Genomic DNA, 27,262 nt, shown 5'->3' on the forward strand with positions numbered 1-27,262 from the left:
TTGGCTTTTTTGGCTATTTTAGCCTAGGCTAAAAAGCTTGGTTTGGGAAGGGCTTTTTGGCTTTTTGGCTTTTTTGACTTTTTTTGTGAGAGAAGAATGTAATGATTATAGGTTGGATGTGATGTTTTGTTTGTTATGGCTAAAATAGCCTATTTTGTTTTTTGTGGCTAAAATAGCCAAAAAAGCCTGAAAAAGCCCTTGCCAAACACAGGCTAAGTATAGAAAAATATTTTTCGTAAGCTTTTTTTTTGGTCAAAACAAAGTATAACACACTCTACATATATTTCTTAGGAAACTTTTGGTCCCATGATCACCACTTAAATTGTCTTTGATGGTGGTATTTTAAGACCATGGGCCTGTAATGATTTCCCAAAATTGTGATTAGAATTTTCAGTGTCGTGACAAAATTGTGGCCACTCATTTTGGAATGTATGGCTATAATGTGTCGACTTGACCTCTCCAGAGAATTCAAATCGCTCCTGAGCGTCTGATGGTTTCCAAAGCTCAACTAGCGATAAAAGTACATTGACTACATGGGCCATGTTGGGCCTCTGTGAGGGGTTCTTTGCACAACAATGACCAGCCAACTCAGCAACAGTGTTGATACTCACAAGTATTTCTTCATCAAGAGCAATTGTTGGGTCGATAGCTTTTTGGAATGAACCTTTGTAAATACGTATTTTACGAAACCATGTGACGAGATCAATGTACTCATCCTGCTGGGGCTCAAGTTCAAATACGGCATTTCTTCCAGTAATCAATTGTATTAAAATTACTCCGAAACTAAACACATCAATCTTAACTGTCACTCGTCCCGTTGCTGTCCAATCATACAAAAGATTTCAAGATCAAAAGCAGCTTTTTATCAAAAGAAGAAAAAAAAAAAAAAATACCAAATGCAAGTACTTTTGAACTTATATATTTTAATAACAATGATTCATCCCCTTTTTTCTCCCATCCTTTTTGACCCCCTCTCTCTCTCATTGGTTACATTTTCTTTTTCTTTTTCTTTTTTTTCCTACTCCTCCAATCACCACCCGCAACGTGGCAAAGAGGGGGTGAGGGAGTGACCCCAAAAGGGAGTCCCAAGCATTATTTATATTTTAAATCCTAAACTGTGTTGTCAAAGTACGACCTTAGATTTAAAATTGTGTTTCAAATGGACGATTGTAAAAAATTCATTAATTAAAATTATGCATTTAAAACATGATTTCACTTCTACTTTGAAATCATATTTTCAATACCCAACTTCCAAGAGGAACATGGGTTTGAAAATATGTGCAAAGACTTTCGGTAATTTGTATTCAAATGTTGTTTGAAATGATCTACATAAGTGTAATTTTTGACTTTTTATAAAAAAAAACGTAAAATATGAGTTAAGTTTGAAGTAATGTGGTAGAGAAATGATATGATTTAAATGAGATGATGTGACTTAAATAGGATTGTGATTTTTTGACTTTTTTATATTATGTCAAACTAGGCCTTACTAGGAAATCATTCTTCAAATAGTTGTACGTCAATTAATCCATAATGTATTTTTGCATTTTAACATGTCCTATTATTTAAATATTTGATCTATCAAATCATAATTCTTATATTTAAGGTATTTTATGGATAATTTTACCTTTAAAAATATTTTTAAAATCCTTAATAACTTGAATATTCACATTGACAGTGTAAATGTTCACATTACAGAATATTTACACTATCAATGTGAATATTATTATTAGGAGTATTTTAGTAATTATATTACCCATAAGACTTATTGGAACATAAAAAAATAATTTGAGCAAAGTGAAACATAAAGAGGTGAAGAGGAGTTTATGAATAAATGACCCTTTCAAGGGACTCAACTTTTGTTTAAAAAAAATTAATAATAAAAAAATTCAAGATTTCAACATGAGAGCCAATATAGATCCCCCAAATATATATAAATATATATGTACACTACCCGAGCTATTTAAATCAATTATCCTGTGTCGGATACTCAACATTGGACATTGGTAAAAGAAAAATGTTTGAGGGCCACAAAAAGTGTGGCTCAAATGGCTTAAAACTGCCAAAACAACGTCGTTTTGTGTCGTTTTACGTCCAAAACGACGTCGTTTTTGACAATTTTGAGCCATTTGAACCACATTTTTTGTAGCCCTCTAGCATTGCTCTTGGTAAAATGAGTGAAATTGTTGTATAAATGCATTACAATAAGTAACAAAAATGTACATTACACATAGTACTCAAATAAAAATATAAAAATATGATTTTATTTTGTTTTGTTTTATTTTATTTTTTGTGTGCTTGTGCGCTCGCAGAGTTTCATATATTTAATTTTGAGATTGGATAAATTACACTGACAACCCCCTGAGATTTCTGTTTAATACAGATTTTTCTTCACATTTGAAAAATTATATTTCCCTCCCTAAGGTTTGTAATCTCATTATAAATTGTCCTCCTGAATTGTTGATATCATGCCTTAAAATTTTGAATAAATTATATTGACCCTTGAGATTTCTGTTTAATACAGATTCCTTCCTCACGTTTAAAAAATTACACTTACACCATTGTCAGATTAAAATGCCATATTTACCCATTATCCTTTCTACTTATAAAATAATAAAATAATGTTAATATTTTATTCATGTCATTTCAAAAAAATAACAATCATCTTCTTTGGTTTAATTCACACAAAAAAGTGAATTTCTTTATTTTTCGCGTTTTTTTTTTATTTTTATTTTTACTGATTTTTTTTTTTTATATTTTAAGCAATTTTTTATTTTTTAGATACATCTAATCTAAATATACTTAAGAAGTATAATATTTTGTGATTTTTTTTTAAAAAAAAATTACCACGTACAAGAAAAAAATAAAAATACAAAAATTTAGTAAGACTATAATAAATGCAAATGGTGCTATTTGTTAATACTGTAATAAATGTGGGTGAATAGATGACAAAGAAAAATGATGATGGAAATAAAAATGAAAAATTCTATTAATATATAAAAATTTATATAAAAAATATCATAAAATTATTTTGATAGTGATGTTGTAAATATAAATCATGTTTATAGGTGCGTTTTGTTTTAAAGTGAAAAGTCACCATTAAGCTATATCATTGTATTTAAAAATTTATATTTGTATGTTATCACTCAATAAGAATATGTTCAGGTAAAATTTAATGATGAAAAGCTGTAAAATATAATCATGATAGTAGGGAGAAGAAATGGTAAAAAAAAGAAGGCAAAATAGTCATTTAAAAAAATTTAGGACATGACATCAGGTATCCAGGAGACAATTTGTAATGAGATTACAAACCTTAGGGAGAGGGATATAATTTTTCAAACACGATGGAGGAATCTGTATTAAATAGAAGCCTCAGGGGGTGTCAATGTAATTTATCCAAATTTTTTCTAAATGACTATCTTGTCCTTTTTCCTACCATTTATTCTTTCTATCATTATGACTACATTCTATAGCTTTCCATCATTAAATTCTACCTGAACATATTTTTATTGAGTGATAATATACAAACATTAATTTTACATAGAATTTTCAACTACAATGATATAGCTTAATGGTAACTTTCCACTTTAAAACAAAACACTCATAAGCATGATTTATATTTTCAACATTATCACTATCATAACATTTCTATGATATTTTTTTGTATAAATTTTTATATATGAATATAATTTTTCATTTTTATTTCCACCATTATATCTAGATTAGATTAATTTAATATAGATATATTTAATAAGTATAAGATTTGTACAAAAAATTTTAAAAAAAATCCATTGAATACAACAAAATAAGATAATATATTGATTTTTTTTGTATTTTTCTATTTTTTTGTATTTGGTGAATTTAAAAAGAAAAATACAAAATATTATATTTCTTAAGTATATCTAAAAAATAAAAATAGCTTAATATATTAAAAAAATTTAGTAAAAAATAAAAAATAAATAAAACTCAAATTTTTGTGTGAGTTAAACAAAAGAAGGTAATTGTTATTTTCCTTAAATGACATGAATAAAATATCTGCATTATTTTATTATTTTATATGTATTGATGATGCGATAATTCCAATGGAAGATGATTCGGACTGATCCACACTTCTAATGGCTTTGCTCGTCTTGAAGCCCACGGGATGTGCCTACAAAAAGGTTCAAAGGGGGAGGTAATCCCCCCGGCGGACCCTCCGACAATCGAGTTAAAATAGGATAGATTGATTGTGTAGAAAGAGAAAAAGGGAACGAAGAACTTAACCTTTAATGCGTGTCGGAAGCTTCCTTATATTCTTTACTCATCATTTCTTTGTCTACTCCAGACTGTTGTGTTGGCCGAAAATCTATATTCTAGCTTGCATTGTTCATGGTTAGTATGTATATTCTGACGTGAAGGGGTTGTCGTATTTAATGCTGTGAGAGCCTCATCAATGGTAGATATATGGGTGTAATAACTTTGCAGGATCTTTGTCTACTTATGTGGCTAGGCATCTGATTGACAAGTGTTTGAATGCTATTAGTCTTGGTCCATCATTGATTTTTCAAGATTATTGGGCTTTATTATCTAGTCCGTGGGATAGGTCCTGAGTCGTGGGCCGAACCCCCTTGTGGACCCACCGATATTAGTAGTCCTTCATTCCCAAGTGCAGCTTTAGTCCAACGAAAGGAATAGGTAAGGAGTCGATCGTGAGGAGGGCTGACCGTGAAGGTGGCCGAGCGGGATGGTCGATCGTAAGAAAGGCCGACCGCAAAGAAGGCCGAGCGGGATGACCAATCGTAAGGACGACCGAACGCGAAGGGGGGTTGAGCGGGATGACCAATCGTGAGAAGAGCCAACCGTGAAAGGGGTCGAGCAGGATAACCGATCGTAAGGTGGGTCGAACGCAAAGCGAGGCCGAGCGGGATGACAGATCGTAAGGAGAGCCAACCGTGAAAGGGGCCGAACGGGATGACCGATCGTAAGGTGGGCCGAACGCGAAGGGGGGCTGAGCGGGATGACCGATCGTGAGGAGAGCCAATCGTGAACGGGGCCCAGTGGGATGACCGATCATAAGGTGGGTCGAACGCGAAAGGGGGCCGAGCGGGATGACCGATCGTGAGGAGGGCCGACTGCGAAGGAGAGGCGAGCGAGATGACCAATCGTGAGAAGGGCCAACCGCGAAGGTGGCCGAGCGAGATGACCGATCGTGAGGAGAGCCGAAGAGGCAGTGACGGCACATGGGGCTCTAGGAGCGATGAAGCAAGTGATGATGTGAAGTGGAATAGATAGGGGAAAGGAAAGATGAGGGATGGGGTGATGGACGAATCGTAGCCGTACAAGTGGGGTAATCGAGGCCAGTGGTTGGGGAGATGATGCATTAGTAGAAAACGAAGGGTTAGTATAGGACGTGGGAAAAACGGGGGTTTGAACTTGGTGAAATTTTTAAACTAGCGAATTTTAACAGCGATCCTTGGAAAATAGGCAAACCCTATGCCTTTGGAGTAATACGCTTTACGTACCTAATTGTGAAAAATCATCGTATTCCAGACTTAAGTTCCTTCGTCGCAGTGGACTCTCCCCTTTTACAAATCGTAGATTTCCTAGTGCTCGCAATTGAAGCGATAGTCAAAAACGTAGCAGAGATAGCCTAAGACAAAGCAGCAACTATGGGTTTAGAATCTTTAAGAGAGGATGATGCGATAGAGTTGACGGAGTAGTACAGGGCGGGAAGGAGAGTGAAGCGACCGGCGGGATCCTTGTCAACGACGATGATGGCAGCAGTCCAACCCATTAGCCAAGTGGCGCCCAACCATTAGCACACGAAGGCGGACAAATCCGTGTTAACGGCAAAAGATCTGGAGGAGATTCGGAGTAAATATCAAATCCCGGAGGAAGTGGAGTTGAGAGTGCTAAAGGCGAAAGAGATGGCATCAGATGCATGGCCGATGAAGTTTACTTTGTACGAAGAGGCGTTGCATGGAGGCTTGAGGTTGCCCTTCCCGCAGTTAGTGGTGAACGTACTAAACCGTCTGGAGGTGGCCCCAGAGCAATTGATGCCGAATGCGTGGAAGATAATATTTGCCTGCGCGATCGCGTGGCCGTGGGCAACTGGGAAGGAAGGGATGACTGTGGATGATTTTTTTTCATGCTACAAAGCCTCAAGGCAGCAGGAGACCTTAGTGACGTTGCAGGTGGTGGTGGGGAGAGGACTGGTAGCAGGGTTGCCTTCGTCGGTGAAGGGTTAGAGGCCAAGATGGTTTTGCGTGTCAGCGAATAGCAGGAGGAGGGTGCGCATGAGTTGGAAAGTTCCCACAAAGTCACTAGAGCCGAAGTTGGAGGCGGTGGCGGAGAGTAAGGTGAAACAAGTGAAGGAGTAGAGGGAAAATAAGGGACTAAAGAAGGACGACCTTGTCCAACCTTCGACCCTCTTTGCCCTGAACCTGGGGCCTAAGCCAAACGAAAGAGACCCTGCTCTAGAAGAGGTAGAGATGAGGAGGAAAACGTAGGAGGTGGAGGACAAACGTGCTTTCATGAAGGCCAAAAAATACAAGGAGCAGCAATTAGGCCCAGCGCCTAAGTTTGTCGTAAAGAGGCTGGTCCGACCATGATTGAAGCCCTTGGGTGAGAAGGACTTAACCGATTTCATGCCGCTGTGAGCACTAGTGGACCCGCTGAAGAGAGAAGCGAAAAAGATGTAGAGTTGGTATTGAAGAATAAGAGGAGGAAAGTGGCCGCAAAGGGTAGAAAAGAACGGCCCATGGTGAAGAAGACGAAAGATGGAGTGGCGGAGAGGCCCCCAAAAAAAGGGGAAGAAGAGACCAAGGTTGGGGGGGGGGGAGCAGGTAGTGGATGAGCAAAAAGGGTTGCTAGAGGACAATCGGGCAATAGACCTACCCCCTAAGGACGTACCCTACAAAGAAGTGCCCCCAAGGTAAGAGGTAGGAGTAGGGTGATCGGTCGGAGCAAAGAGGGGCGCCGCATTGAATACCGTTACGCACCATGTTTGTGCGGTGGCTGGCTGCCTAGTAGGTGATGGAGGCGAAGCGAGGGTGGCCTCAGACCGTCTGTTGGGGGCTATGGACGATGCAATGGTGCGGAGTGTGACGCGATTTACAGAGGTCAACCTCCTTAGAGGATTTTGCTCAGCACAAATGGAAGCGGCGACCCTGGCTGTTGCCCTTCTTGGCAAGGCAGTGGGGGCGAAAGTGGAAACGGAGCTGTTGAAGGCCCAACTAGAAGAGGCACGATCGCAAGTGCAAAACTTAAGGGAGGAGATAGCTTGTTAGAGAAAAGCAGCGCAGACTGCCTATGCAAAAAGTCTGGCCTACGCTCAGAGGAAAAAAAAGAGGTGTTAGCAGTGGTACAGAGTTACTTGACTGAGCACACCAGGATGAGCCAGAGTGAGGTTGCGTCCAAGTTGTCAGTCGCCAAGTCTGAGTTGGAAGCGGTACGCCATAGGGTGATATCACTAGAGTTTGAGTTGGTGAGCGAGCAGAAGAGAACTAACGAGGCTCAGCAAGCTTGTGCTACTGCCAAGGAGAGATTGGAGGAGGCCCTTGTGAACAATGAAGAGCTGCGCGACTTAGCCGTGAAAGATAAGGAGGATGTAGACGCACACATCACTGATTTGGAGAGAGCCTTGGAAAAAGAGAAGGCCAAGACAGTAGAGTTGGCCAGAATGATGGAATCTAAATATGTTACCTATCCAGATCTGTGTACGACGGCAGTGGAACAGTTTAAGTTATCCTTAGAGTTCCAAATGGCTGTGGACGCAGTGGTGGCGAGGAGCTTGGCCAGAGAGGGAGATGGTGGGGCTGGACCATCAAACATGGCCGTTGCGGAGCTGGTGGAGGGGGAAACCAAAGAAGAGATAATTCGACGGTTTCAACAGTCGGATTGTTATAAACACGAGATGAGCATGTATTGGGATAGTGGCTGGACAAGCTTTAAGTATAAGGCGGAGGAGCTCTTCCTAGGTGCAGATTTTAGCGGAGTGAGGCCAGAAGAGGAGGACATTGCCCAAACCCCACTAGATAAAGGCATCGAAAAAGAAGATTTGGTATCCAACGAAGGCGAGCAATGGGGAGTCTAGGCCTGAGTGTTGTTCGTTTTGTATCTTGTTTTATTATTATTATTATTATTATTTTGGGGATGTAGAGATGTAATTTCTATAATGAGATGTACAGTTTTGCAAGATGTTAATAAATAAAAATTGGAATATCTTTTGTGGTTGTTATGTTTGTGTCGTATGAGGATGATTAATGCCTTAAATTGGTGGAAAATAAGGAAATGGCCTTAGGTAGAACTGAAAAAATAATTTAACTTGGGTAAAAATGGCCTTGGATAGAAATGAAATTGGATTTAATTAGGTGTTTGTAATTTTGGCTGAACTTACCAAGTTTTGGGTGTAAGGTTGACAATTAGAGTGGCATACTTGCATGGACACTTGAATAGGACCAAGCCTTGTACGATTTAACTTATGGTTGAGCTTTTCATGCTCAGTCTGGCTGAGGCTTGTTTAACTCAGTCTAGCTAAGCTCTTCCTGCTCAGTCTAACTGAGGCTTTGGAGGGCTCAGTTTGGCTGAGGCTATGGTTAACTCAGTCTCTCCGAGCTCTTCATACTCGGTCTGGCTGAGGCTTTAGAGGGTTCATTCTGGCTGGGGCTATGGTTAACTTAGTCTGTCTGAGCTTTTCATGCTCAGTCTGCCTGAGGCTTTGGAGGGCTCTGTCTAGCTGAGGTTTGGTTAACTTAGTTCGGTTGAGCTCTTCATGCTTAGTCTAGCTAAGGCTTGTTTAACCAGTCTAGCTGAGCTTTTCATGCTTAGTCTGGCTGAGGCTATGGTTAACTCAGTTTGGCTGAGCTCTTCATGCTCAGTCTGGTTGAGGCTTTGGAGGGCTTAGTCTAGCTGAGGTTTTGTTTAATTTTGGATTAAGGCACAGCACAGATAATGGGAATTTTGAATTGTTGTCATAGTCCTACAATCATAAATATGTGTATTTGCATGGCGAGGGCCAAAATAGACAAGTGTTCCGATTAGCAAAACGAAACATACAACAATTGGAATCAAACAAAAAGTAGGAAATGTCGCTTTATTGAAAATAACGTTTCAAGTAGGGGTGCAACTCGGGCGGGCTCAACCCGAGCAACCCGAGCCCAGCCCGAGTTTTTTTAGGGCTTGGGCAACTATATCTTGTAATCTGGACGGGCTTGGGCAGATTTTTTATGCCCGAATTGCAATTCGGGCCGGGCTTGGGCAGAACCAATGGCCAACCCGAGCAACCCGAACCCGAATTCAATTTAATATATTATATAAAGTATATAATATATAATATATAATATATATATAATTTAATAAATTATGTAATATATATAAATTAAGTAAAAGAGTTAGTCTTAATTTTTATTTATTTATTTATTTTTTGGTTAGTTTTCTATTAAGTAAAAGAGTTAGTCTTAATTTTTATTTTTTATTTTTTTTTTGGTTAGTTTTCTACCATTAGATTAGCATCTTTTATGTCTACCCTTAGATCTACCTACAGGTTCCTGGACTCGAGCAATTCGGGCAACCCAAGTTCAAAATACAAAGCTTGGGCCGTGCTTGGGCAACAATGCTCGGGTTCATGGTCGGGCTTGGGCGGGCCTGGGCAGTGCCAAATACAATTCGGGTCGGGCTTGGGAAGACCCCTAACCCGACCGAACCCGCCCGAGTTGCACCCCTAGTTTCAAGTGTTCAGCATTCCATGGATGAGGAAAGTCTCTGCCTTCCATGTCATGGAGACGGTATGTGCTTAGGCGGGGTCTTACTTTGACGATGTAAGGGTCTTCCCACTTAGCTGCTAGCTTGCCCTCGATTGGGTCTTTGGTGGCAAAAGTGGCTTCGTGTAAGACAAGGTCTCCCACTGTGAATGCCTTCGGCCGGACTCTGTGATTATAGTGTTGCCTTACTTTCTGTTGGTATAAGACTAGTCGGACGGCGGTCGTTTCTCGTAGTTCGTCGATGAGGTCTAGGTCGGCTCTCCGAAGGTCTTCGTTCAAGTGTGGATTAGGGTGGATGACTTTGGGCGTCGGTAGACCAACTTCCATGGGGATGACTTCTTCGGCGCCGTATGTTAGGCGAAATGAGGTCTCCCCAGTTGGAGTTCAGGCAGTCGTCCAATAGGCCCAGAGGATGTTTGGCAATTCCACTCCCTAGAGGCCCTTGGCAGACTCCAGCTTGGTCTTGATGATTTTCAGCAAGGTGCAGTTGGTAACCTCCACTTGACCGTTGGCTTGAGGATGGCCTGGGAAGGAAAAACAGGTCTTCATATTGAGTTCTACGCAGAATTCCCTGAATTGACGTTGTTGAACTGTTTGCTGTTGTTGGAGACAATGGCTTGTGGAACTCCGAAACGACACACAATGGACTGCCGGATGAACTTAGTGGTATTCCGCTATGTAATCTTGGCAAGAGGTTCCGCTTTGACCCACTTGGTGAAATAATTGATGGCGACTACGGCAAACTTTACTTGGCCCCTGCCGGTCGATAGAGGGCCCACGAGATCGATTTCCCATTTAGCGATGGGACAAGGGCTGCTGAGCATGATCAGCTCTGTTGGAGGGGCGTGGGGAATGTTAGCAAAGCGTTGGCATTTGTCGCATTTCATCACAAAATCAGCAACGTCCTGACAAAGTGTGGGCCAAAAGTAACCTGTTCAGAGAATTTTATCAGCTAGAGATCGTCCTCCAGAGTGATTTCCAGAAACTCCCTTATGTATTTCTCTCATTACATAAGTTGCTTGATCATTGTTGAGGCATCTAAGGTACGGCCGTGAAAATCCCCTCTTATTCAAGATGTCGTTGACAAGGGCATAATTCGAGGACTGAGTTTTGACTTTGGTAACCTTCTGTCTATCTGCAGATAGTATTTCCTATTCTAAGAATGTGATAATTTCTTGGGCCCACGAGATAGGTTCGTTCTGGAGTAGATGGATTACTTGCTGATCTGGTGAGATTGCTGGATTGGTCAGGTATTCAACCCAGATGCCATGGCAGAGGTCTGATTAATTTGCGGAGGCTAATTGTGTCATTTTATCTGCTTCGGAGTTCTCTGACCTAGGGACATATCGGATGTGAAAACTATTAAAGAAGTGGGTCAGAGGAAAAGCAATGTCCCTGTATGAGCGCATGGCTTCCCCCTTTGCATCAAACTCGTCTGTTATCTATCCGACTACCAACCGAGAGTCACTAAGCACTCAGAGATGGTCGACTCCGATGTCTCTAGCCAGTCGGAGACCTGCTATGAGGGCTTCATACTCGGCCTGATTATTATTTGCCGAAAATAGGAATCGAACGACACACTTGAAGTATTCTCCTTCTAGGGTGGTAAGGATTAAGCCAGCTCTGCTACCTTCTTTGTGAGATGAACCATCAACACTAAGGGTCCAAGAGTAGGGGTCTTCTGTATTTGCGGTGATGTGTGCTGGCGGAAGAGGTACGTTCGGAGTGGGATTGGTGAATTCCAAGATAAAGTCAGTGACACCCTGGCTTTTGATAGTTGTTCGAGGTTGGTAAGAGATTTCATACTGGCTTAGTTCAACGAACCATTGCATGAGTTTATCTGATGATTTTGGTTGTTGCATGACCATTTTCAAAAGCTGGTTAGTGAGAACCACTATGCAGTGGGCTTAGAAAGAAGGTCAGAGGCGTTTGGAGGCGATGACCAGAGCGAGGGCCATTTTTTCTAACAAGGGATAATTTTGTTCTGTCGCTTGAAGTGCGCGGCTAATGCAGTAAACCGGGCACTAGATGGAGCCGTCTTTTCTGATGAGAGCAGCACTAACCACGGTATTGGAGACGACTAAGTAAATGGAGAGGGTCTCGCCCGACAATCGTTGAGAGATGAGAGGGGGGTTATCCATACACTGCTTTAGTTGTTGGAAAGCCTCTTCGGACTCAGTGTTCCATTCAAAAGTCTACCGAAGAACTTTGAAGAATGGAAGACATTTGTTAGTAGCTCGGGAAATGAATCGATTGAGAGCGGCGACTTTACCAGTGAGTTGCTGGACCTCCTTTACCATTTGGGGAGATTGCATTTCGATTAGGGCTTTGATCTTCTCCAGATTGGCCTTGATACCTCGATGGCTGACAATGAATCCCAAAAACTTACCAAATCCGACGCCAAATACGCACTTCTCGGGGTTCAGTTTCTTCTTGTACTTGCGTAGGGCTTGGAAGGCCTTTCGCAAGTCTATTAGGTGATCGGAGAAGAGTCTGCTTTTGACGAGCATGTCATCGACGTACACCTTCATATTGCAACCGATCTGATGTTTGAAAATGGCATTAACCAGACGTTAGTAAGTAGCTCCTGTATTCTTCAGACCGAATGGCATCACTCAGTAATGATAAGTTCATCTGTCAGTGATGAAGGAGGTATGTTCCTGGTCAGTTGCATGCATTAAGATTTGATTGTAGCCTGAGAAACCATGAAGCTGAGCATCTGGTGGCTGACCGTTGCGTCGACCAGTAGATCTATTCGGCGAAGTAGGTAGGTATCCTTAGGACAAGCTCGATTGAGGTCGGAGTAGTCAACACAGAGTCTCTACTTGCCATTACTTTTTTGAACCAAGACTACGTTGGATAGCCATTTAGGGTAGTCTACATTTCTAATGAACCGGACCTTTAACAGCTTGTCCACCTTAGTAGTAATGACGTTGTTGCGTTCTGGATGAAAAATGCGCTACTTTTGGTGAAATAGGCGGAACTGGGGCTCAATGCTGAAGCGATGGATAATAAAAGAAGGGTCGATACCTGGCATATCTGAATGGGTCCAAACAAAGACGTCTTTATGCTCGGCTAAGAGGGTCGTGAGGTCAACCTTGGCCTAAGAGGACAGTTGACTACCAATCTTAGCCATTTTTGTTGAATCAGTGGGATCAATGAGTATTTCGACTAGTTCCTCCACTGGTTCGCCTCTAACTAGCTCTTTCCCGTCTCGAGCGTCAAGGCCCTCGATAATCATAGCCTTTTTCATCTTGACTTCCTTTAACGAGGCGACGTAGCACTCTGGCCACCGTCTGTTTGCCCCTTACTGTGCCGACCCCCTAATCGGTCAAAAATTTCATGGCTAGATGGTAGGCAGAGGTGACAACTTGGAGGGCGTTGATAGATGTGCGATCAAGTATGATGTTGTAAGCAGAAGGGCAGTCGACGACGAGGAAAGTGATTAGTTTGGTAGATTGCCATGGATATTCTCCGATGGTGATGGGAAGATCGATGGAGCCTATGGAGGTCACCTAATCGCTGGTGAAGCTGACTAGTGGGGTTTGGAGAGGCGACAACTTTTCTTCTCCGACCTTAAGCTGTCGGTAAGCATTGAGGAAAATGATGTCGGAAGAACTGCCATTATCAACAAGTACTCGTCTGACTTTGTAATTTGATAAGAGAGCGAAAATGACCAGGGGGTTGTCATGGGGGTAGCGAATACCTATGCAGTTTGCCTCCGTAAAGGTGATTGGTTCAGATCATTACTTAGGCTGTTTGTAGGGGTGGTCTAGTGTCGTTACTTCATTGTCAGAGCCTTATCTAATTTTTCTGAGCTACGCTCGTTGTGCCGACCTAGATGGTCCACCGCATGCGAGCCCTCCAGCGATGACTCTGATCTTGCCGACCGAGGAGGGTCGCCTTGTGCTCGGGGTTGGTATTGAGGCCGATCATCATTCTGCTCGAGTTGTGCTGGTCGTCGAGGGGGAGTGTGTTAACGGTTATGGTTTGGGGGGCCAGTTCTAGGCCTTAGCAGGGGACGAGCTGCTGTAAATCGACTGAGGCGTCCTTAGCGGATCAGATCCTTGACCTAGTCTTTGAGGTTGACATATTCGTCAGTGTTGTGGTCATGGTCTTGATGGAAACGATAGTACTTGGATTGATCCCGTCGGTTGGAAGGTGATCTGGATGGTTAAGGCCATTTTAGGTTATAGTCTCGTTGAATTTGATTTAGAACTTACTCCATGGGTGAATTGAGGAGGGTTGTACCATTCGAACCGACTAGTCGGTCCGAGCATACAGGTCGATCTGGATATGATGGAGTCGGTGCGTATATTGCGAGGGGTCGGGGTTCAGGCTCTTTTCTTTTGTCCTTGGAGGGGGGCTTTGGATGTAGAGTCTTGGCGAGCTGCTTGAGAGTCTTCGACGTTCATGTATTTTTGGGCTTTGGCGAGAATGAAGGCCATAGTGGTCGAGGGATTTTTGGAGAGGAAGAAGAAGAAATCGAACGGGCGCAAATCGACCATGAAGGCTGTGAGAATGACCTTGTCATTGTTTTCCTCCACTTGTAGGGCTTCGGTGCTAAAGCGGGTGACATAGCTACGTAACGACTCCGCTTCTGTCTACCCGATGTTTAGCAGTTAGGTGGCTAGATGTCGTTATCGTTGAGCACCAATGAAATGGCTTAAGAAGGATTTGTTGAGTTGGGAAGTAACTGAGTCTGAGGGGAGCTGATTGAACCAAAGGCACGCCGACCCCTTCAGCGTGACAGAGAAAGCACGACACATGATTTCGTCTAGAAAGGCATGTAAGATCATAAGTGTCTGATATGCTTTTACATGGTCGACGGGATCGATGGTACCACCAAGGTGTCGATCGATGGCATTTTGAACTTGGAAGGAAGAGTTTTATCCCTGATGGAAGCAGTAAAAAGAGAGTTGATGGTGGAGAAAGTCTTGTGTCACATGTTCTGCATGACCCCTTATAGTTGGAGTTTCATGGCCCGCAGTTCTTCATCCCAGACGGGAGCATTATCCCCACAAACAGGGATCGGGGGTTGAACACTGCTAGCCTTACCTTCATGGGTGACTGTATGGTGTGATAAGGGATGGTTATGGAAAGCTGGTGGCATATCTTGACGAGGCTGCGAGCCTGACGGAGAAAGGTGCAAACTGTCAAGATTCGAAAGTTGAAGCCACGGGATGAAGGGTGGAAATGTTCCTTGAGGCACGTGTGGTGGGAATTGATGGTGATGGTGGGCTTGTTCTGGGTGCAGAGGAACTATTGGCTGTGGTGGAGGTGGAATAGGCAAGTCACGCTGGAGTAAGATACTGATCAGGGTTTGGTTCTGCTCGGTCAGTCGGTTGATGCTGTTGGTGAGTTCTGCAAAATATGAAGGCGGGTTATTTGGGTTAGAGGGCTCAGCTTCAAGGTTACCAGCGTTGTGTTGGGAAGCCATGGATCTAGTCGTGACCATCCACTCTGATGTAGGGGGTGGATGATTGCGGGGTTCCTTCTGGTGACAATGAACACAACTGTCTTTTTGAAATAGAGATTCCCACAAACGGCGCCAACTGATGATGCAATAATTTCAACGGAAGATGGGTCGGACTGATTCACACTTCTAATGGCTTTGGTGGTCTTAAAGCCCGCAGGATGTGCCTGCAAAAATGTCCAAAGGGGGAGGTAATCCCCCGGCGGACCCTCCGACGATCGAGTTAGAATAAGATAGATTGACTGTGTAGAGAGAGAAAAAGGGAACGAAGAACTTAACCTTTAATGCATCTCGAAAGCTTACTTATATTCTTTGCTCATCATTTCCTTGTGCACTCCAGATTGTCGTGTTGGCCGAAAGTCTATATTCTAGTTTGCGTCGTTTATGGTGGGTCTGTATATTCCGACGTGAAGGGGTTGTCGTATTTAATGTTGTGAGAGCCTCATTAATGGTAGATATATGGGTGCAATAACTTTGCAAGATCTTTATCTACTTATGTGGCGAGACCTCTGCTTGACAAGTGTTTGAATGCTATTGGTCCTGGTCCATCATTGATTTTTCAAGATTACTAGGCTTTATTATCTAGTCTGTGGGCTGAGTCCTGAGTTGTGGGTCGGACCCTCTTGTGGGCCCACCGATATCATGTATAAAGGCCAATAAACAAATATGTCATTTTAATCTGACAGAGGAGTAAGTGTAATTTTTCAAATGTGATGGGGGAATCCGTATTAAACAGAAACTTCAAGGGATGTCAGTGCAATTTACCCTTTGAGATTTAATGAATCCGACCTCTAGATACACACTCAAACTCAACACTCAACACTTAACACTCGTACCCAAATCCATATGACATAGAAGCCAATATCATGGCACTTATTAATGTAAATTGTATAGTGTGCACCCTAATGGACGATGCAATCACAAAAGTAATCACAAAAGTAAAAATTTTAAATATCAATTAAAAAAATAGAAGAGGCTATTTAATTAGATTAAACATTATTTTAGAACTAAACTTTGTGGCATGAATCCTTTCTTTAGTTCAACTTTATATCTATTTTATTAATGTCATTAAATCATGGGAAATTCTAACATGCACATCCTTAAAAAAGGTGTACTCTATGTTACACAGACTATGAAATTTGGGAGGTACTATGTCAAAATGATACGGCACGAGTATGAGTGTGGGATATGGTCGGAATATGGCTCTTTACAAATAGATACAGCCCTATTTTTCCCTAAATGCAAAAGAAATAAAAGAGAGAGCAAAGAGAGAACCCATCGTTGGCTTCGATCCTCTGTTCGACTACTTCGACAAGCATGGCCCTTTCGATCCTTTGTCGTTGGCTTCGACTTCCCATTCGACTTCGAGGCCCCTTCAACTTTACCTTCCCCTTCATCTTCTCTCTCTCTCTCTCTCTCTCTCTCTCTCTCGACTTCAAGGCCCCTTCAACTTTACCTTCACCTTCATCTTTTCTCTCTCCCTCTCTCTCTCTCTCTAAAGAAATTCCATAAAATCATATAAATAGTTGTCAAATCAGGATTCATATCGTTAATCGACATAGCCTCGTAAAGGATCGCGAATCAAATCGAATCGAATTGTGAATCGTAAAGATTCAGTCACTTTTTTTAAATTACTTAAAAACATATATTTACACACTTAGTGTTAAATATATCTTATGAATATGAAATATTTAAACTTCAATCAATAAAAATGTTATTTTGAATAATAATCACGTAGTTTCATAGAAAAGAAATTAACAAAGGTTTCTATTAAAGATCACCATCTTACTTTTTATTTATTTATTTATTATTATAGATATTTCTTATCAACTATTATTAATAAAGACCGTAACCAAATAGACAAACTATCAATTTCTAAAGTAACAATAATTAACAATGATGATATTTGGACAATAAGTATACATATTTTTTTAAGTTAACGTGTTGCAAATAATAAGAAAAAATTATTTAGAATTTTTATTTTAAAGCCTAAAATATTTTAAGAGATATAACTGACCTCTCACATATAATATTCAATTATATTTAATTTAATAGAATAGCAATAGATAATTCACAGTGTAACTTTAATCTTAAACATCTTTAGAAAATATATTATGAATTTTTAAAAGGAAAAAAATGAGAAAGAAGGTTAGAAATATGTTGGGTGTGACTGAATCTGATTGAATCCTATTAAAAATTCTATAATCACTAAAATAACAACAAATCATGCATGTATATGTCAGTTATTTTGGTATTAAATGCTATTAAAAATTGTGTTATGTCATTTGCACTAAAAATATGGAGAAAAAATAGTCGAAAATATGTCAAACACGATAATTTCAAAAATTGCATGAATCGTAAAAAGTGAATAGAATCGTAAATCGATTATGAATCGTGCGATTGACTAGAGATTCATTTTCAAAATAGATTCACCCATAAATTTGTATCGATTTTGTAAAAATCGTGAATCGAATCGTGAATCGAATCGCAAATTGTAAAAATCTGATAATAGAGATCATATATAATAATAAAAATTCTAATAAAATCTATAAAACAAATCATCTATTTTTTATTTATTATTTATTTTAACATAATTTGTTATTCTTTATTTGTTATATTTTTTTTTATAATATGTGTATATATATATCAATTAAAAATAAATATATATATATATATATATATAAATTAATCAAAAATATTATCAATAAAAATAATACATAAGACAATAAATAATAAATATATTTTAAAAATAAATATTTAACGTATTCCCGTACCTGTATTCAAATTTGGATCCGTATTTATGTATTCTTTAATTTTTAATTTTGAAATGTCCGACTCTTAGATACGCACTCGCATCTAATACCCGCACCCAAGTCTATATAACGTAGGGTGTACCATTAGCACTCCTAGTTATGTCATTTTATTATTTAGTTATAAGATTATTTTAGTTATAACTAATGAGATTTGTAATTGTACCTCATGCTGTGTTTAGTTATAATAAAAAATATATTTTTAGTTATAATTCAAAAAATATAAAATTATGTTATTTTATTCTTTAATTATAAAATGTAAATGGTACACATCTTTTGAAAAATGCATACCATAGTGTTTTCCTTAAATCATTGTCTCTAAATTTTTTTAAGTTGATTTCAGGAGTAAACATGAATGTGATAGTTAGACCAAAAAAAGGGACCACTTTGTACACAGTAATATAAATCCAATCCTATTTCTAAAACATATCAAGGATATTTTCTTGGATAATTACTTTTGTAGAATGGAAAGGTAAAAGCATTTACTTAAGTTCAACTATGTGGAAACTCATGACTTGTTAGCTAATTTTTTGAAAAGTGCAATTCTAACACAAAATATATAAAAAAATAATTAGGACAAATTATATCGTGATTCTTATATTTTACCCCTTGTGTTATTTTAGTCCTCCTATCTTCAATTGGCTCAATTCTAACCTTTAATTTTAAATTTTATATCAATTTCGTCCAATTAATAATGTCGTAGTGATTTTAACAAAAAAAATAAATAAATAAAATAAATCACTGAATTACTAAAATTTAACTCATTGAATTTAGTAAATTTATAATTTTATTTTAAAAAATATGAAACATGCCACTTATATATATATATATATATTTCATAAAAAAAATGCTAAGAGTTATAACTAATTAGATTGAATTGAAACAAAATTATAAATTTAAGATCAAAATCAAGTCAATTGAAATTATAGATACCAAAATGACAGAAGAATCAAAATACATGAACTATTTTTATAATTTGTCCAAATAATTATTTGTAAACGTCATTTTTTAATTTAAAAATCACCTTGATGGTTGTTATAAGAAATTGAGAGAGATTGAGAGAGCAAATATTAGCTCTGTGTTTGTGATGATATATTGCAACCAAATGGAACCTCCATTATATAGGAGATGTTTTACAAGACAAAATGATGAACAAAGAAAATATACAAATGAAAGCAAAAGGAAAAGAAGGTGTAAAGAAGGTGTCTATCTGTGCTAGGCTAGCAACAACTATCTACAGATCAATTACAGATCAATATAGTATTAAATTATAGGTATAGTTATAGGTATAGTATTAACATCCCCCCTCAAACTCAAGGAGGACAAACATCAACCAACTTGAGTTTGGAGACAAGGTCAACGAAGCGGCCAGGAGAATGAGCTTTGGTGAAGATATCAGCAGGTTGATCAACAGAAGAGATCGGATGGAGATGGACAGTACCATGAGTAACATGTTGCCGAATAAAATGGCAGTCAATCTCAATGTGCTTGGTGCGATCATGAAAAACATCATTGTGAGCAATTTGAAGAGCACTGTGATTGTCACAGAAGAGGGCAGTAGCGCCAGAGGGAGGAACACCCATGTCAGCAAGAAGCCAACGAAGCCAGAGAAGCTCCTGAGTAGTATCAGCAAGGGCACGGTATTCGGCTTTGGTACTAGAATGAGCAGTAAGAGATTGTTTCTTACTGCGCCAAGAAATAAGAGAATCACCCAGAAAAAAGCAAAACCCAGTAGTAGAGCGACGGTCAGTAGGATCGCCAGCCCAATCAGCATCAGAGAAAGCACGAAGCTGGAGAGAGGAGCGGGCGGAATAATGAAGACCATGAAACATGGTGCCTTTGAGATAGCGAATGATACGAATTAATGCAGCATAATGTGTGGTACGAGGAGCCGACATAAACTGGCTGACAATATGGACGGCATAGGCAATATCAGGACGAGTAACAGTGAGATAGACAAGACTGCCAACCAGCTGACGATATAGAGTAGCATCAGAGAGAAGAGTGCCATCAAGAGGTGTAAGACGACTCTGAGGCTCCAGGGGAGTTGAGGCAGTCTTGCAATCGGTAAGACCAGCACGGGTGAGAAGATCAGATGTGTACTTAGCCTGAGAGAGAAAAGAACCCGTGGAATCATGGAAGATTTCAAGACCCAAGAAATAGCTGAGAGGACCAAGGTCTTTCATCTCGAAATGATGGCTAAGAAATTGTTTAAGATGAAGAATACCATTGACATCATCACCGGTGATAATCATATCATCCACATAAAGAAGAAGCAAGGTGGTCCCTTGAGCAGTTTTGCGGATAAAAAGTGCAGTATCATAAGAGCTGGAGGTGAAACCACAGTCATGAATAGTAGAGCTGAACTTGGCAAACCAAGCGCGGGGAGCTTGTTTGAGACCATATAAAGCACGTTGAAGTTTGCAGACTTTATGAGGTGGATAAATAGACCCAGGGGGAGGTTGCATGTAGACCTCCTCAAGAAGAACACCATTAAGAAAGGCATTTTTCACATCCATTTGATAAAGATCCCAGTGTCGGGTAGGAGCAACTGCAATGAGGCTGCGAACAGAGGTGAGACGAGCAACAGGAGCAAAGGTCTCCTCATAGTCAATACCATATTCTTGATTGAAGCCTTTAGCAACAAGGCGAGCTTTATAGCGCTCAATAGAGCCATCAGAACAGGTTTTGATTTTGTATACCCATTTACAGCCAATGGCAGTCTTGCCAGGAGGAAGATCAACAATGTCCCAAGTGTGAGTTTTGTCTAAAGCCTGTAATTCATCAGTCATAGCTTGCTGCCAAAGAGGATTAGAGCGAGCCTCCCGATAGGAGGTGGGTTCATAAGTAGAAAAAGCAGTAGAACCAACAATAAAGTCACGAAGACGAGTAGAAGGTTGGATTACCCTGTGTGGTCGAGCAGGAGGAGGAGGAGCCAGAGGAAGAGACTCAACAGGGGGTGAGGAGTCCGAGGGAGCAAGAGCAGGACCATCAGAGCTGGCAGGTGCTGGAGAAAGACCAGTAGGCAAGGCAGTCTCAAGAGAGTCAGGCATGGGCAGTGGAGGAAGCTCATCAGAAAACAGATCTGCAGAAGGGTTAGTAAAACACAGCGAGGGTGAGGGAACGGATAAACGGAATTGAGAGAGGGAGGAAAACATTGTGTGTTCCCAAAAGACCACATGACGAGAGATACGGAGACGCTGGGAGAGAGGATCCCAACAGCGATACCCTTTATGTTCAATGCCATACCCCAAGAAGCAACAAAGGCGAGAACGAGGTTCAAGTTTGGTACGTTCATGAGGTTGGAGAAGAACAAAACAGGCAGAGCCAAAAACCCTAAGGGTGTCGTAAGGGGGACGGGTGCCATGTAAACGCTCATATGGAGTGTGATTATGAATGACCGGTGTAGGGATACAATTGATAGTGTAAGCAGCAGTGAGAGCGGCTTCACCCCAAAAATTTTCTGGACAAGAGGAAGAGAGAAGGAGGGCTCGAGTAGTGTCAAGTAGATGCCGATGTTTTCGTTCAGCACGGCCATTTTGTTGGGACGTACCTGGACAGGAACGATGAGGTTGAGTAACATGACTCCTAAGGAAGGAAAGAAAGTCAAAATCTTTATATTCCATGGCATTGTCGGAGCGAAAAATCTTGATAGTTTTAGAAAATTGGGTTTTAACCATTGCAGCAAAATTGTAATAAAGTTGTTTGAGTTCAGAGCGATTTTTCATAAGAAACAACCATGTAAAACGAGAAAAATCATCTATAAAAACAACAAAATAACGTGCGCCTCCCATAGTAGGAGTAGGAGAGGGTCCCCAAATATCAGAATGAATGAGATCAAAGGGCGCAAGAGAAACAGAATTACTTTTATTAAACGACAAAGCAGGTTGTTTTGCAAGTTGACAAGACACACAATTGAAAGCATCAGAACTTACAGTACCCAAATGACCACTAGAAATTAAAGACTTCAAACGACCAACAGAAAGATGGCCCAAACGATAGTGCCAAAGCTGAAAATGAGATAAAGGAGGAGCAGTGGTAGTAGTGGTAGGAGCAGTGATTTGAGAGGAATCCAGAACATGAAGATGGATAAGTTCGTAGAGACATCCTTGCTTACGGCCTATCCCAAGAGTTTGCCTGGTCCGAGGGTCCTGCACCAAACAACCAGTATGGGAAAAGGTAACAGTTAGACCATGCTCACATAATTGACTAATGGAGATAAGATTTAAAATGAGAGCAGGCATAAGATATACATGGGATAAAGATAAGTGAGAGGTGGAAACAGACCCAACATGACTTACAGACAGAAGAGACCCATCGGCAGTATGGATAGAAGGAACATGAGGAGTCGAAGAGAGAGGAGTAAAAATAGTAGGATCAAAGGTCATGTGATTACAACAAGCGGAGTCAAAGTACCAGGAAGTGTTACTTGCGGTGGTAGACAAAGCAGTAGATGGAGGAGTACCGGAATGCTGCCAAAAATGTTGAAACATGGCTTCAACATCGGTATGAGAGAAGACCGGAGTGGAAGGATCTACAGGGACAGAAGAAGGTGAATCTTCGGAGGCGGCAGCAGTAGTGCGTGGAGCAGGCATGTTTTTAAATGGAGTCCTAGAACGGTAAGAGTTGCTGCGGGAAAAATTCCCGATGGAAGGACCATGGCGAGAGGCACGGGTAGGATTGCGGAAGCAATCTTGTTGGAGATGACCGGGGCCAGTCTTGTTGCAAAATCGACAAAGACGAACGGGACAATGAACCAGAAGATGAGTCGATGGAAGATTGCGGTTGTGACAATAGTTGCAGGTAGTGGACCGCTGTGGTGAAGGAGAACTCCGAATTTGGGGAGTAGCAAGAACAGAGTCCACAGGGTGTGGATGGAGAGTACCAAACCTGGTTTCCTCGGACAGGAGTTCAGAAACGGCTTGCTCAAGAGTGGGTAAAGGAGTGCGATGTAGGAGAGATGCGCGGACGGGCTCAAAACGAGGAGTGAGAGCCATGAGAAACTGAACCAAGCGCTGTTGGTCACGGTAGGTAGTAAACAAGGCAGCATCCTCAGTATGAGGCCATGGAGGCTCAGAAAAAGCGAGTTGATCCCAAACATAATACATTTGGGAGAGGAAATCATTAATGGTCTGAGTGCTTTCTTGGCGCATACGGTGAAGATGACTCAGAAGTTGATATTGGTGAGCAAGACCAGTAGTCTGATAACGTTCTTGCAAAAAATCCCAGATGGCCTTGGCTGGAGAGGAAGCAGACTCAAGTTGGAACCTACCAAACTGAAGGCTGATGGATGTAATAGAAGTATTGCGAAGCCAGGTGATGATCTGATAGTTTTTACTATCCCAATCTTCTAGTCGGTCGATATATTTGGCAGCGGAGTCCGTGGCAGCGGATTCCGTGGTTGCTGGGACTGGTTTGCACACATCCCCAGTAATGATACGCCAAAGTTTCTTACCTTTGAGGAAGCCAGACATGGCTTGTGCCCAAAGGACATAATTAGTCCCGTCAAGAATAACGGAAATAGGGTGATTAGAGGAATCCGGGCGATCCATGAGGGAAAAATAGCACAATGGAGGTAGAATCTGAAAAAACCGAGGTTACCATTGAATTCAGAATGCTGAAATTAGTGGGAAAAGGAGTAAAACGACCCAAAATATGACCACAGAGGCACAGAAATGAGAGGCAAAAGGGCGCGGCGCACGTTAGCAAGAAAGGGCGCGGCGCACGTTAGCAAAACAGGCCAGGCAGTGCACGGTAGCAGAGAGGCTGACGTGTGCTGACGTCAGAAACACGCGGCGCACGTTAGCAAGGTAGTGCGCGGTGCACGTTAGCACGGGACAGTGTGGAGGACGCGTGGAGCGCGTGTGAAGCGGAAGGCGGAGGCAAGCGACGCGCTGTTCACAGAAGTGGCGCGTGAGAGCGCGTGTAGCGTCGGATTGGACTGAAATTGGTGGCGTTGGAATCGTCCGGAGGAGACGAAGGCTCTGGTGTGGTGAAAACTGTATTTCAGAGATGGACGAAAAAGGGATACAGATGAAATGCAATCTGCAGAAAAATATGTTGGAAGAAGAGGCTAGGCAGAAAACCTGTGCTCTGATACCATATAAGAAATTGAGAGAGATTGAGAGAGCAAATATTAGCTCTGTGTTTGTAATGATATATTGCAACCAAATGGAACCTCCATTATATAGGAGATGTTTTACAAGACAAAATGATGAACAAAGAAAATATACAAATGAAAGCAAAAGGAAAAGAAGGTGTAAAGAAGGTGTCTATCTGTGCTAGGCTAGCAACAACTATCTACTAGGCTAGCAACAACTATCTACAGATCAATTACAGATCAATATAGTATTAACTTATAGGTATAGTTATAGGTATAGTATTAACAGTTGTTTTGTTTCAGGCATTACATACTTTTTTTTTTTCTTTTTTTTTTTTTGTCTTTCAAAAGCTTATAGAGAAAAAATGAAAATGGTTGTGATAAACAAATACTTCGATACAAAATTTCTATAAAAAAAAAAAATGTTGGATATTGTGGTTCTCATTTTCAAAAGAAGGTGCTATTACTTGGGCTCAGAATTTTAAAAATATATTAAATTATTCAGATTGAGTTTTTGTATCAAAATTCAATGTCTATAATTTTTAATTTATAAAAGAGTACCTGCATATTCTGGTGCAAGATATCCAAAAGTTCCTGCTAATTTACCTGAAGAGTTTCCAACTGGTGCAAGACGAACAAGTCCAAAATCCGCTACTTTAGCACGCATATCATCTCCTAAAAGAATGTTGGATGGTTTAAGATCTCTATGAATAAAACTTTGATGGGCCAAACCATGCAAGTACTCAACACCTCTGGCCACATCAAGAGCAATGGTCAGCCTCTTAGACCACTCAAGGGTTTTCAACCCTTCCTCCTTCCAGTTAAACAAGAACCTACTAAGAGTTCCTTGAGCCATGTACTCATAAACTATTAGCCTCTCGTTTCCATCCAAGCAATATCCAAGAAGATCAACCAAATGCCGATGTCGGACCTTCGTAAGCACAGCTATCTCAGACTTGAACCCATCCAAACCCTTCTCAGTTACCACTCCCGACTCCATCCTCTTAACCGCAATCTTAGTCCCATCGTGCAACTCTCCTCTGTAAACAGTTCCGAATCCACCTCTTCCCAATATATTCTCTTCGCTAAAATTGTTAGTCACGCTCTTCAAAACTTGAATCGAGATCACCATGCTTCCAGATTCAATAACGTGAATGTCACTAAGTCCACTACTTCCATGACTAACCACCATGGCATTGGGACTCTGCACCCTACCAGAATGCTTTCGTTTTGCCCTGTAAACACAGAACAATCCAACCCCAAAAGCAAAAACCACACAAACACCACCAATCACCGAACCAACAACCACACCAGTCGAAGACTTATTGCCACTATTTCCCAAAATCTTCGTACCATTATTCGAGGGTGTACTAGGTGTACTCCCTGGGGCTGTTCGGGTTCCAGGTGTCCCCGGAGTCGGACCACCACTATCCTTCCCAATATCAGGATTGCCATCAGTTTTTACAAGCACATTACTCTTAAACAATGGAATTTTCCCATAAAGCTGATTGTTGGAAACATCTAATTGTTTAAGATTAGGCAAAGTTGTAAGCTCATTCGGGATAGTACCCGTCAAATTATTATTAGCAAGAATCAATATCTGCAACGAAGTAATCAAAGAGAAATTCGGAGAAATCGTACCCGTAAGACCCATTTTCTGAAAATTAACAACAGTAATGTTTCCATTACTACAACTGATCCCCAACCACGCTGCACAGGGATCATTACCTTTCCAATTCGCCGCAAAAACAGTCGGGTAACCAACAGATTGCGCAGTCAAAAGCAATGTATTCACTCGGGGATCGCACGGAACTCCGGGATCAGATAAGCAGAAGCTATTTGTTCCAGGAATCAAATCAACCCCAACAGAAGGGGGAAATTTCGGGGTTGGACCTTGCAATTGATTGTTTGTCAAATTCACAACCCTAAGCGATGGAAGATTCACAAAAGAATCCGGTACCGGACCCGTAACCTCACTGTCTCTCACACTGAAGTTCTGCAACATGGTGAGGCGCGAAAGGTCCGGTAAAGGGCCCGAAAAGGAATTGGATTGTAACCAAACTTCGGTCAATTGAGTCATGTTCTGAATCACAGCAATTGAGCCATTGAGCTTAGAACTACTCATCTGCCCATTTAGCCACAGAGACTGAATCGGAGAACCCGAAAAGCTCGCCGGAAGCTCACCCTCGAGGTAATTGAAAGTCAAGTGAAGAGTCGTGAGGCTCGAGAAGGTGTCGCCGCCGAGAAAATCGGGGATTTTTCCGGTGATGTTAGCGGAAACGGCCGAGAAGACTTGGAGAGTTGAGGCGTCTTGGAAAGTTACCGGAATTTGCCAAGCCGAAAAGGGGTTTTGATCGAGAAATACAGCTAGGAGAGAGGTTAAGCCGGAAAGGAAATCAGAGGGAATGGAAGAGAAGTTGTTGTCGTTGAGCAAGAGGTACTGGAGCGAGTTCAACCCGGCGAAACTCGGGAGCGAACCAGTGAGTTGGTTGGACATGACCTCGAATCTCAGTAAGGCAGTGAGTTTGTTGATTGAGGGAGGGAGAGAGCCTTGGAGGTTTTGATGCCCGATTTGGATCCGGGTGATTCGGCCGTCGTTGGAGCAAGCTACGTGTTGCCAATTGCAGGGGCTTGAGTCGGTCCAGCCGAGTGAAGTCGGTGGGTTGAGGCTGGTTTTGAGGTCCTGCATTACTGAAGCGTCGGTTGAGCTGGACTGAGACTGAACCAAGACGAGGAAAGAGAGGAGGGAGAAGAGAGAGAAAAGCATGGAACCCAGATGAGGTTTTGCCATTTTCTCGAGAAAGAAGGAGAAAGGAAGTGATGGTAGTGATTTGTGTGTGCGCCATTTTCTCGAGAAAGAAGGAGAAAGAAAGTGATCGTAGTGATTTGTGAGGTTTTGCCATTTTCTCGAGAAAGAAGGAGATAGAAAGCGATGGTAGTGATTTGAACCGGGGGGGGGGGGGGGGGGGAATTCACTTATAATTTAAAATAAGTGATTTTGAAGTGTTAGATATAGCTTTTCAAGGATAGATTATAACTTAATTTAAGTGATTTTTTGCTTAAATCTCTAAGTTGGTTGAGGAGTGCTTATAAAAATAGTTTAAACGGCCAGCTGAATTTTGAGGGGCTTAATGACTTA

At 41.1% G+C, this 27,262-nt stretch overlaps 1 protein-coding gene across 1 annotated transcript; it reads right to left on the minus strand.

Annotated features, from left to right (window-relative positions):
* Positions 1-217: 217 nt before the first annotated feature.
* LOC114313184 (receptor protein kinase TMK1-like) lies at positions 218-27,061 on the minus strand. Its single transcript, XM_082893775.1, has 2 exons — positions 24,685-27,061; positions 218-820 (listed from the first exon to the last, which is right to left on the minus strand). The coding sequence occupies exons 1-2, from the start codon at positions 26,912-26,914 to the stop codon at positions 318-320; spliced, it is 2,733 nt and encodes a 910-aa protein (XP_082749901.1). The 5' UTR covers positions 26,915-27,061; the 3' UTR covers positions 218-317.
* Positions 27,062-27,262: the final 201 nt, after the last annotated feature.

The sequence above is a fragment of the Camellia sinensis genome, chromosome 11, assembly GCF_055761805.1.
Source record: "Camellia sinensis isolate YWXY chromosome 11, ASM5576180v1, whole genome shotgun sequence".
Taxonomy (NCBI): domain Eukaryota; kingdom Viridiplantae; phylum Streptophyta; class Magnoliopsida; order Ericales; family Theaceae; genus Camellia; species Camellia sinensis.